Source organism: Apteryx rowi, unplaced genomic scaffold, assembly GCF_003343035.1.
Source record: "Apteryx rowi isolate R43461 unplaced genomic scaffold, aptRow1 scaffold_3, whole genome shotgun sequence".
NCBI classification, from domain to species: Eukaryota; Metazoa; Chordata; class Aves; order Apterygiformes; family Apterygidae; genus Apteryx; species Apteryx rowi.
Genome location: NW_020449418.1, coordinates 1,852,776 through 1,865,906, shown reverse-complemented (window position 1 = coordinate 1,865,906; position 13,131 = coordinate 1,852,776). Strand labels below are relative to the sequence as shown.

The following is a 13,131-nucleotide window of genomic DNA, read 5'->3' as shown; positions in this document are numbered from 1 at the left end:
ATGATGAACCATGAAGTCTGGATCTACCTCCTTTGTGTATATGTTTCACAATATAGTCTTTAATTATACAACCACATGCCTTCCACAGGACCTCTATGTCTCATTCAGGGTATAGGATGGATCACAGTTGTTTAAAGAAAATACTGAAGTTGTCTGCAAGGTACCTGCTCTATTTAAATTAGAGTCAGGCAGCTTCATGCTTTACCTTGAATGGGGCCCAGCTGCTGGCTATAGAACAAACTGGTTCTCTGTCTTCAGTTCTGACAGCCAGCTAGTCCTATAATGGCCTAGAACTGAACATTGTCTTTATATGTGGAAGCCTTAAACATTTAATGGTAAAATGTACCATGGTAATACACACTTCAAGAGTCTGCATTTCAAATATTAATTTTTACTTCTCTTCGTGTTCATATTTTTAAGCAATTTAGATATGTCCTAAGATTCACTTGCGGAGTCAAAAAACAGTTTTCCTCTATTTCACTTACATCACTTGAAAGCTGTCCTCCAGCCTTAGAATGAAGGATATCTGGAGTGTCTACAACAGAGGTAAACTTCGAAACTCTTTCGTCATGTCCCCGCTTATATTCTACCTGGAGGAGAAAAGAGATATAAAATACATGTTACAAACAATAATTAGCAAATATCTATTTCCTGTCAGAAGGTCTCAACAGAAAATGGGCGACAGCAGTCATGACAATCCCAACTGTACAGTCAAGCTATTGGCATTATTTAAGGTCCAATTTCCTTAAAGTAAATGCCAGCAAGGGACAGAAATGGCCCCAAATAATCAAAGTTTCAAATTATACTAGATTTATGTGAGCCATACTTTTCATTAAAAATGTTATGAGAATAGTTGTTAATGGCACAAAGTACTAAGATCACACTGCAATGACAATGCAAACAGTGTTTGCAGAAACCAATGCAATACTTCAAAATTATTTTTACAGGTTTTATTTTTACTTGACTTATTTTTATAAAGCAGTAATTCTGTGTGCATATATGATTTAAAGTAGCTTGTATATAAATTCAGTTTAATATTACAGGTATTTAATTTCTTACAATAAAGAGGAAAAGATCAGAAGATGTAAATAAATACATTAATAAAGACATAAAATGAAAATAAAGATAATGAAATAAACATTTTAGAGTGGTTCATTGATTTCTTTTAGGTTGTAAAAAATTAATATATGTTTCAGAAAATGTTTATATGTTTATATTGTCATTTATCCTATGTCTTCCCAAACCAAGTAGTTTGCTAGAATCTCCTGTGTCCATGTATCATGTTAAGGTTTTCTCACTTTGTAGAATGTCCATCACAGAACCCACTGTTTAAGGTGAATGGCCTAAACCTAGGATTCTCCAACTTCAGAAATTCTAACATACATGTCAAAAAACTGAGACTTACATTACTGCTTAGTTGAGTGGCTCTCTTAGCAACCTGATAACCTGGAGTGATCATAGCAGGAAAGCTGCCTTTGCCTCTGCGTTGTTCATATTCTTCTGTATATTGTAACTAGAAAATTAACATTTTTGGTTTTGTTGTTATAGAAAAACCCACTGTTGTTTAATGTCATTCCTCTTTTAATGCCTGCTTCCTAAAGGTATGGGTCAATTCATGTTTTTTAAAAGTAAACAAATTAAGGTGCATATACTTTATAAGATTATTAGGTGGAAATATTTCCTACGTACAATAGAAAATATTCTCCATTCATATCAATTACCCACTGTTAATTGCCAATGTTGACTGGGTCACTAACGCATTGTATGGACTCAGACAATCGGTCATACTTCAGAAGTGATTTCCATCAGTYATGGAAAGACAGTCTATGAAAGGTCTACACTACAGAAGAGAAGGCCTGTTTTCCATCATGAGTTCTGCTCTACTGAGGTGAACAGCACTGCATGCTAGATCAGTAAATAATCAAGGTCACCTCAGATATCATTGGTCAGTAGTTGAAATCCACCTCAATTACATAAATACATAAATGTATGATTTCCAAGATAGGTAATAACATTGTCACATGACTAACTACTTACAGAGCTAACCATTGATATTCATAGAAGTAAACATGTCAGTCTCTCTTTTGGTAACATATTATTATAAGTTTGGCTTTAGTACACTGGAAAGTCTTCAGAATATGATAACCCATGAAAATAAAGCTATTCCAAACATCAGCCCACTTACATCATTTAAATTCTTCTGTGCCTGAGTCATCCTGACCATCTGAGGATCTGGGATGGCTCCTGAGTACAATGATTTTCCCTCCTCATAGGCAGCATAGTAGGCATTCTACAAAACAAAAATTGAATAACAAGCAATCCGTACCCCTGTTTTAATACACAAACAGTTGTTGTGACAGGAAAAAAGGAAACACACACAACATCCTAGGAGTGAGATTTACCCTGTGCAGGTGTAACACACAGGGCCTATACTCTATGTATTTTTTGGGTGTCAAGGCAGAGCCTGTCTGGCCAGACCTGACATCAGCACATCAGGATCAAGATGTCAGCCTCCTGAGTGAGGCTCAAATGATTCCCCCTGGGAATCAGACCACTTCTGTTGAAGCTTTGGTGTCAACAGAAAGGAGACACTGAGTGTGGCTGTACATGCAGCAGTCCAAACTGCTAATTGTACAGATACACTCTCCTGTCCCCATCTTCTGATTCTTGCACCTTAAGCTATAATCAAGCTATATTGCCTTGAAAAGTTTAGCCAAATGAAAAGTGACGGCTTTTTTAAGACAGAAATGCTGTGAGTAAAACCCTAACAACCAAAACAACCAAGGCCAATACTTAGTAGCCCACAGTCTGGCAGCTCTCCTGCAGGCAATGCCTTGGAGACTTGAGGGATATTTCTTACCTGGCTGGCCAGCTGTTGGACTTGACATGCAGCTTCAATGTCTCTGGACCTCACATCCCACTGAAAGACTGATTTGAATCGTTCACCTTCCTCTCGATATTTTATCTACAAAAAAATGACTTGGTATTAACAGTTTGCTAGTACACACACACACACACACACACACAGGCACACACACTCACACACCCCTCCCAGAAGGGATGCAAAAATGGACACAAACAAGGTGAATAGAGTCTCTTAGTCCAAAGTTATATGGATTCTGCATGAATTACAGCAAAAAATGGAGAGTAACGCACTGCTTCTGTTATTTTGACTTGGAATTCCCACCGTAACAAATCCACTTCAGTGCCTGCTACTTTTGACTGCAGTTTCACCATCACCTTAAACCAGTCCAAATGCAGGCTACTTCCAAGAACACCTCCCGCCATACTAGGTGTTAGTTTTAAGCCAAGTCAGTTCATTGGTCTGGCTCACTGCAAAACCATCAGTGCCAACCCAAGAGAGGCAAAGGAACAACCTAATTGCACAGAACTAATTCTTTGGGTGGCAATATTAACCTGGCTCAGCTTAAGACAATTTACTCYAGTCATAATGTTTACCTGTGTGCTCGTTAGATCTCCACTTACAACAAACCAGCCTAGTTTTCAGTGCCAACTAACAAATTCACCCTGAAGGCACATTTATATATGATACGAATGCAGAAACCTGTGGACTATGGCAAGCAAGCCCAATCCACCAAATTTCATCATTCCACAAGAAAATACCAATCACCTTCTGACAGCCTGCAAAAACTCTCCATCTTTCCTCCTTCTCCCTCTTTTCACCACCACCACTTCCAGCCTGCTCATGTGCACAAAGGCCTCATAGCCTGTAGCTCTACACCACGCAAAGACTACATAACTACTTCCTCTGCCTCCCATTCTTGGCAAAGCAGTCTACGGAAGAAAAGATTAGCTTTAGCCCTTAGATCAAACATCTACACTCCAAACCACACAGCCAGCTTCTACCTAAGATTTTTGCTATTACTGGAGCTGCATGTCTGTAAAGGAACGGCATATTATAGTTGAAATCTGGCATAAAGTTCTGAAAGAATAATTTGGTCTTTAGCTAACACTTTGAGGTGAAATAATCTATTAAGATAGAAATCCCCAAGAAATATTAAGCAGAACATACCAATCAAGCATTAGATGAAAGAACTGTTACCTGGTGCATAATGTCCTACTCTCCTGTTTCCCTGCACAGTGTCCATTAAGTATCAAGATTGTGTAAATGCAACTGAGCAGCATATTTAGTCCTGGGTCATCATTTTCCTACTGTTTCTTACTTTTATAAAGACAGCATAAAGAGATCCAAATGAAATCAAAGTCCTGTTATGCAACACACTCTACAGATGCAAAAAATACAGTCCCTGCCCTGAAGGGGTGTAATCCAAACTGAATGGACAGAAAAGTCACTGAGCATGTACACCATTATCCCTATTTTATAAATGAAGAACAGAAGGACAGAGAGATTACTGATTTGTCTGCTCACACAGAAATTCTGCATAGGTGGAGGGAACTGAATTTTTATCTCTACATTCTAGTCAGTGTCTCAACACAAGACTTACATGAGAGCATTTTGTTAGGATTTAAGAAACGTGTTAAATTTTCTGCATAAGAAACGCTCCTACGTATAAAATAATACAGTAGCTATTTAAACCTTTTCTCAGGTTAGCATTACTTTATACATTTACGCATGAAAAGTTTTCCTAGATCAAAAATTTCTACAGAAGTACTCACTTCAAGTGAGTACTGCAGAACCAGCTTCTTTACTAACCATAGCAATTTTCTCTCTGGAGCTGAACCTCATTACATGATTGAAAAGAACAGAAGGTGATTTAGGTGTAAAAACCAAGTGAAAGTGATCTTTGAGCTATAATTTTCCTGGCATGTATATTCACAAACACTGGAAGTATCGGAGTCTCATATCACTGCCTAAAAACAGAAATAGATCCTGCAGTAATCCCAAACTCATTCTTGGCCAGATCTGTCACACAGTTTAAAGTAAGTGTCATAGCCACTGTTGAAATAGTTACAGCCAATGATATTGCAAAATCTGATGTATAAGAATACTGAACAAGAATGATAAAGAAAAGATATAGTATCTGGTAAGGGCTATTGAATGTACATCAACTTTGTACAGTTGATAGAAAAAATAGGAACTGTAGTATATTATAATATAAATAACACCACTTCCATCTCTTATTTTAATATGATGGCTGATCATATTTAAACACATTGGTTGGGTTACTAAATATAGTTATGTAATGAATGGTACTATTTTAGAGTACCAAAAGACATGACATTTGAGAAAGCCGCGTTACACTTAGAAATGAGCTAGCTACCAGTTATTATTGGCTGTGTTTCTGTTCTTTCCTCATTTTATAGAGTTCATATTAATACAAGTTTGAAACAAATGTATCTGGAGGAAAACAGTGCAAGACACAAAAGAAAGACATTCGAAAAGAAAAGACTTTGAGCGCCCCTAAGGGTTTGCAGATGCACAGCAGCTTTTTAGAGGATCGCTGCAGCTAAATGGCCATGAAAAGCTGCTCCATTCTTCACGTCTTAGCAAAACATTGTCAGCGAAACCAGGCAAGTCCATGCAAGTTCCCTGGGCTTTATGTGTTCTTACAAAGGGGGAATATCAGCCCAGGTTGGTCAGAAATAGTTAACAAAGCATGTCTGTGAACTTTTGCCTCCAGCCCCCGAGACGGAATTTATTTTTGTTTCACGCCACTTAGCATCAGGTTCAGACGAGATCTTAAAGCAAGTTGGTCACTCTTTTTCCCAAGGGTTGTGTAAACCCCCCTGATTTAGTTCCTAGGTTTGCATAGCTCTGGGCAGTATCTCTTGCAGTTTAAGTGAACAAGGCTTCCACGCAGGTAATCGGATTTGCCAGATAAGAGTCTGCGTCTCTGAAAGTATGAGCATATTCAAATATAAGCTTTTTACTTGGTTTCTTATGAGAGAATCCATTTGAAAAATTATGATTCAAACCTGAGTCCAGATTCTACTGCTGTGAAGGAACATAGGCAGGTAAATAAAGAATACCTATTTATATTTCTGAAACAAAACACAGTGTGATATCAAAATGGAAAACAAAGCTAAACACCTTTGGCGCTCAAACTTCTTACCTCGCTTACCACTTCCGACTGTTTTTTTGCATTTATGTTTACTGGTGTCTCAAATACACTTGTGAATGTGTTGTTTTTTGGATTATGCCTAAAAAAGAAAGCGTAAAAGGACATTAGGAATCTATCAGACAGTCCATCAGAAAGGTTCTCTGAGTACTCAGAAACACACCACCAACCTCCACCCTCCTATACATAACTTATCCCCCACTCACACAAAGATCTCAGATTACATTCATGTTATTATTATATGGAGAAAGTGCCTAGAGCAAAATTAATTTTAATGATCATCATATCAATGCTGTTTCTAATAACAAAAGAGAATAATAGAATAAAAAACAACTGTCATCTCTCCTTTTTCAGATGACAAATTTGACAGGAATTGATCATTACAAAATAAAAACTTCCTAGAACAAACCAACTCCAAAATCTGCATTTTACACATTTTTCTGATTATTAGCTCAACCCTGTTAACTCTTAAACACTGATGTGGAAAGCACTGAATTTTATGGTCGAGTTTATTTTCTTCCCAAAATACTGAAATGGCACTTAATTTGGTAACTTTTAACATAATGAACAAAACAGCAAATGAGGAAGCTTTATACACAGTAACAAGAATTTCCCATCATTTTTGATTCATGTAAATCCAGACAGATGCACTAAAGTCACTGACATTGCAGTTTCACACCACAGGTGGGACCAGACTGAGTCCAAATGGTGATTTTCTATTACATTAAGATTACTTGACATTTTAGACCTTTACTAAAAACAAAAACAAAAAAACAAAAAAACACTTACGCGTGACAGTAGGGCTTTTTCTCGTGGCTAATAAAGTTATTTACTGTTAACATCATCTTGCATATTTCACAGTGAAAACAGGCTTTATGCCATATCTGGAAATACCAAAAAACAGAAACAAAACTGAAGTTATTTTTATTTCATTACCATTCTGTTGAGTTTTAAATCTCACTATTGATCCTTTCCATTTACTTCATGGATAACTATTCTTCTTCAAGCAATATGTCTACAATTAACTCATTTTGATTCTGGTCCCAGTTACGGGTTAAGAATTTTTGGAACCAAGAGATTTGCACTGTGTTAAAAGTGCCAATCCACACATTTATTATAGTCCAAAATAATAAAGAGAACTGACCTGATCTATACAGTTAATCTTCTCAGCAGGGTAAACCCCATAGCCACATCTAGCACACGGCTGCACATTCATCTTGAAATCCGCAGAGTGAAAAATATATAGGTTTATACAAAAGGTTCAAAGAGTATGAAAGTGACTTTTTGGCCTGTGCGAAGCACGCTCTAGACACTCCAGTCAGGGCCTTTTGCTGTGGTCAATGGCTCCCATCAAAGCTGCGAATTGAAGTCTGTTGCTCCCTTTGCTGACCTTCTGTTTCAAAGTCAGCTGCAGGCTGGCTTTTAAAGCTGCCAGTTAGTAAGAGTGGTTATTTTGGCAACTGTGTCAGTGCATAAGGGAGGGGAGCAATATCTTTCTCTAAATAGCAGAATGAACTCACAGAAATGAATCACGTCCAGGTGAGCATTAGAATCAGATCATTTAGTATTTCAGTTTTGCTGTAAAGCTAGTAGTCATAAGCCCAGGATGAAGAGAAATGTATATACAGAAGCAACAATTATCATAGTTGCTCTTCACCATGATATATAGCAAGTGACCTCATTTAGGACTAGTCTATGTATTTCCGAACAGCCTTACATCAGAAGGAAGCACCACCAGGGAAGAAGGCCTGAAAGGCACCTGTAGCATCCTGGCCCTTTGTCACCTCTAGAAGAGGTACGCCAGCATTGCCCCAGCCAAGCCACAAACTCCTTCCCTTGGAGCCAATTCAGTTTCTCTTGGTGTGTTATGGGGAGCTGAGCCAAACCACATTCATTCCTTGTCTTTCTCTGTCTAGTCAACCTACCACTCCGTCGCCACACATAGGACACACAGTGCAGTGGTCAGAGACTTTTATCTCAAAGAATTCTAAACAGGGTAGGTACAAATCCAAACATCTATCTTCCGTGGAAAAGTCATAGGAAAGGAACTATTTAGTATTGAACAGAATGAACAAAGCCGCTATTTAACAGTGAACATGAAGAGTAGAGTGGCATAGGTCAGAACATAAAAATTCCTTAGCCAAATAATGTTACTTAAGAATCATTATGCCTGATATTAGGATCCAACCAAGTTTTTAGGGTTATCAAGTCTGCTCTGAACAAAAGAAGCTATTAATTTTTACTGGCTACAAATGGTCAGGATTTGAGATTTACATCTCACCTGGATCATAAAACCTCCAGCTGCAGGGCTCCATCACACTGGGACGTTGCAGCTTTCTCTCTGCTGCCTCTACTCAGTCACCCATACATCCACCCCACTTCCCGTATCAGCAGCAGTCTTAGGACAGTGCTAAGCACTTTCCTTTTGTGTAAATTACAATCAACTCAATCAAAATCAGTGCCTTCTAAAGCTTATGTGTACACTTAGAAGGCCACCTACTCAAGACATGGAGATACCCAGCTCTGCTTAACTTACTATTGCTACTTTTACTGAATGCTGACAATGTACTGGCACAATGTACTGTCAGCAACTGGTGTGCTGAAAATAGAGCTCCTAATCTGAAGAGCGATGGCTATGGCACATCCTGCAGACACTTAAGGCCTTTCAAAATAGGTGATTAGTGTCAATATATAAACAATTATATTTTCATTAAAAGATCTTTTCAAAGAACACAACTTCTTGCATTAAAATACCTGCCGAGTTACCTGGTGCTATTCCTTTTAGGATCAGGAGCAATTTTATATTGACTATATTGACATCACTGYAATATTTATTATGCTCACATCTGTGAACCAAAGTAATTTGGAGGTCTTCCAGTTCCCTTCTCACACAGTTTTTCATCTTGTCCCAAACTGACATTATGTTTACAGGAATGACCTATATTAGGGTCACAGCAGCCGGGCTGTTCCCTTCTTGTTTAGTGCTGGACACACTACCAGCTGCTGCCTCTTTGTGCTCATCTACTCCAAGGGTCAACACACTGTATATTTTCTAGATAGTCCTGGTTTTGTTGTTTCTATTCGAACCCATGCTAGAATCCTAGGTCTTCCTACACCCTGGCAAGAAAGAAAGATGCACAAGGTCCTCCTGACCCTGCACAGAAAATACATTTTTAAGGCACTGCTGAAATGACTGCTGAGAGGTGCTGGAAGCAGGACATCCCCGAATGACACAAAACTACATGACTCAGCAGCTACAAAACAAACCATTCATCCAGGAGCCACCTGAAGATCTGGACATCAAGGCATACAACATAGTGTATACTGTGCACTCAGTCAGCATACTAAAGGTCCTGGAGAACAAGACAATGTATTCCTTCCAAGAGGACTGTCAGAGCTAGAAGCTCTTCGTTTCACAGATAAAAGCTATTTCATTTCCATACACACAAAGCATGTTTGTTTCTTTTCATAACGCCACTTATTACCATCCTGGCTGAAAGTCAGCAAATACATTGTCCAAGTTCTCCTCCTTCTCCCAAGTAACAGCATGTTCAAAGAGGGAAGTATGAAATGCAAAAATGCCCTAGACATTTACTTTTCTTTCCCAGCTGTTCCACTCCCTTCACATCCACTGTGTGCCAAATTCTGTTCAACTTTATTGAAGATTTCCCCAATTCTGAGCACCTCAGAATTGCCATATTGCTCTATTTAAGTGAACAGAGCAAAACTGCTCTATTCCTGACCATTCTGGATAAAAACTGAATTGCTAATAGAAAAGACAGTTTATTGAAAAACAAGCATTGTATGGTCTCATTACACTTCATTTTGATCATGCAAGGAATTAAATCACAAAACCAGTGCAAGTTTGTTATCTTGACAAATCTTAGCAAGGCATTTTCTCTCAGTTAAAAGCTCGTTGTGGCTTTTTTCCTCCTTCAAGTAAGGCCTTGTAAAGGCTTTTTGATATCAGTGAAAATTTTAAAAAGCTTTACTTAGCAGTAGAACCTTAATCAATGTGGTTTAAAAGTAGTGCCGTCATATATAAAGCACAAGGAGACAGCACATTGAAAGTGCAAATTAGTAGGACGAAATACTGTTACCTCTCCAACCACCTTAAACTCATTGCATTAACTGCACAGAAAGCTTGGAGCATGTCTGCATGGAATGTAGAATCACCCTGGTCACAGGAAGCAGCCTCCGAGGGCTCTAACATCCAAGTCCGGACTGCCTTTTCCATCATTCCTGAATCGTGGCTATGCCCTTCCAGCCACATGAAACAGCAGGAAGCCAGACACCAGCACACCCCAGCAACAGTATCTTCCTTCTGCTTGCAGAGAAAGGTGCCATTTCCTCACACAGACTGCAGGACGTTACCCACTGTTAAAAGTCACCTGTAGAAGTTCAAACACTGGCCTTGCCTCAGCATAACCTTCTCTGAACCACATAGTTATTAAGATACCTAGACTCATAGCCTTTTGTCTCATATAGCTTTCTTCATGCTAAGCAAATTTAGCATAGTAACAAATTAGCTTGCAAAAACATTGAGTGAAAGGTGGAAAAGACTCATCAGCACCAGGATCTCCCAAGACTAGGCAAAAAACCTCTTTGGGACTGCCTTCCTATCTTTTCACATTTTGCTATTATGGAAACCAGCCAACAACTGATTACATTTCACAACTAAAAGCATTTGTACTTACACTTTCCCTTTGCTGCCAGAGTCTGGAAAACTTGAGCATGAAGGCATTTTGCAAATGCTTGTAATAGAGCAAGAGCAAAAGAGAGAGTGAGAGAAGAGAGAGACAGAAGAAAAGAACCAAAAGGCCAAGACGTAAGGCAGCACTGTTACAAAGCAGCTGAAGAACTGGTGAGGACGTGATACAACCTCAACTGAAAGCTTGAAGAAAAGTGTGCAAAACACGCACAACAGAACCTATGTGTGTACAGTGAGACCTCCAAGGACCAGATATTCGCGTTTGTCAGGTATTATAACCTAAAAATGCCCCAACTTTAAAACTAATAAAACATGGCAGTGTAATAGACCACTCCAGACAGATCACAGAGAAATCCCACCCAAACACACATGCAGAGTTGACTGGCTGCACTATTCTACCGAGATTCATAAACTCATGGTGTACAAAACCATACTGCACAATCTCAGTATTCCCACACATGCTTTCTTGCAAAATATACAAAATCCTAACAATTGTCATTTAGGGGGGAACATCTTGCGAGCTGCTCAAATTCCCCACCCTGAAAGTATCCCCACCTCTGTCTCCTGGGCCTCGGCAAAGCTCTCCCCGTTGCTTTCACAGATGTTGTGCAGAACACAGCACACAGTTATTATTCCAGACAGGTACTATTTAGTTGCCTCAAGCCTTCTAGTTTGTACCTGCCATCTACCTTTCAATTTCCCAAAGGCACATTCCATTGTCATCCTGCAGCTGCTTAGGTGATTGTTAAACAGTTCTTTTCTACAATGCAAATATCCAGTCAAAAGCTTCATTATTAATGTTTTTAGAGAGTAGAGTAGGTCTCCAGGGATAAGAAAAGGAATGCTGATGCTATAGGTATCACACCGCTGGCTCTTCCCCCTGCCCAGTAATGCATACGGCCAGCTGTGCGATATTACACGAGAAAATTTTTCCTTCCTGACCCTTCCCCAGCTAGCAATCACTCCATGCCCTGAAGCAAGACACTTCCTTCTACTATCCTTTCTAATTTCCCCCTTACTCATTACTGAAAAAAGCATGATTTTGTGAAAAATCTAGCACTTTATATTCCATTAAAATTGGTTAATCTAACATGTAGTTAAGAAAGGCATTGCAGCACACTAAGGAATCCATGTTTGTGAATGCCAACAACTGATGTGAAAAGAAAACAGAAATAGGAGTTTCCTCAACAGCTCAAGTCAGAAATTCCCTATACATAAATCTATTAGTCACCTCTTGCAGATTGACAAGCATTTCAATACACAACAATACTACTTTCTCAAAGTCAATATACATGACTTTCAGAACAGATCCTGTTCTAGACCTACTAAATTTGGCCATGAGGAGCAGGTGATGATAATAAACATTTTCATCAGGATAAATAAAGCTACTGCTAGCACACAGTCTCTGGATTCCCTAAGTAAACACCACATGTTGTTGGGAAAGTATATTTTCATATTCTGAAGTCAGGAGCCACTGCCAGTCACTGCTGGTGCACAGCAGAGTCCTCTCCCACCTTTCCTCTTCGTGCGTTTGCTTGAAGAACTAGTCATTTCCAGTGTCTCCATTGTCCACAATGATCTGTTACGGATTTGGAAATGCTGCTGGCTTCTTGAAAAGAAGCAGGCAACAGATGGCACGAGAGGAATGACAGGATTCTGCTAGAGTTTGGTTTTCAGGGGCAAACTTTGGCTACATCTCCAACCAGGAGCTGCAGGCATAACCCCACGAAGCAGAGACCAGCAGCAGCACGCAGAAACACAGCACCAGCCGCAGCGCAGTTCGGAAGCACCTCTGCCGCTCGGGAGCGATGACCTGTAGTGAAGCTAAAGGCTGTTTGYTACAGCACTTGTGTTTTGTGCCAATTACAAGGCAGTTACTCTGAAAAATGTCGCTCTGATGTAAATCTCTTCAGGTATTGAATGTTAAACACCACGCACTGCTGGGTAGGTGTATGATTTTGCAGGATTGGAGCCTAGATCCTAGATCCAGGAGTAATTAGCAAGACGGTGCCAATCTTCAGCCCGTGCCCTGGACTGCTGGGCCTGATGCAGCGGCTACACAGCAGGGGATCATAATTAGCAGAGATGCAACACACTCAGTAATTGCAAAGATGAGGAAATGCCCCTGAAGCTTACATAGGGGAAAATTTTTCCTTACATCTAGACAATCTCATGTCACTTCATAACTTAGGGCTCCTCTTCCGAAGGGCAGTGACAGAGYGCAGCTACCACAAGTAGTAATTTCCTTTTGCTGTGATGCAGCTCTCACTGCCAGGGAAGGGGGGAGGCCCGGGACACCTGAGCGCACCGCACCGCGCACCGCACCGGGCAGTGCGCTGGTCCCGAGGGGCCGCACGTCCGCCCCAGGCCGCCCCGGGC

General features: G+C 39.8%; 1 protein-coding gene across 2 annotated transcripts in view; it reads right to left on the bottom strand.

Annotated features, from left to right (window-relative positions):
• Positions 1-7,257, bottom strand: part of NRAP (nebulin related anchoring protein) — a 54,153-nt gene extending 46,896 nt beyond the window's left edge. For both annotated transcript variants that reach the window (XM_026069719.1, XM_026069720.1), the window contains exons 1-7: positions 7,186-7,257; positions 6,831-6,925; positions 6,036-6,123; positions 2,861-2,965; positions 2,186-2,290; positions 1,406-1,513; positions 486-590 (exon numbers count right to left, since the gene is read on the bottom strand). In XM_026069719.1, coding sequence (XP_025925504.1) covers positions 486-590; positions 1,406-1,513; positions 2,186-2,290; positions 2,861-2,965; positions 6,036-6,123; positions 6,831-6,925; positions 7,186-7,257 — 678 coding nt within the window. The remainder of the gene's footprint in view (positions 1-485; positions 591-1,405; positions 1,514-2,185; positions 2,291-2,860; positions 2,966-6,035; positions 6,124-6,830; positions 6,926-7,185) is intronic.
• Positions 7,258-13,131: the final 5,874 nt, after the last annotated feature.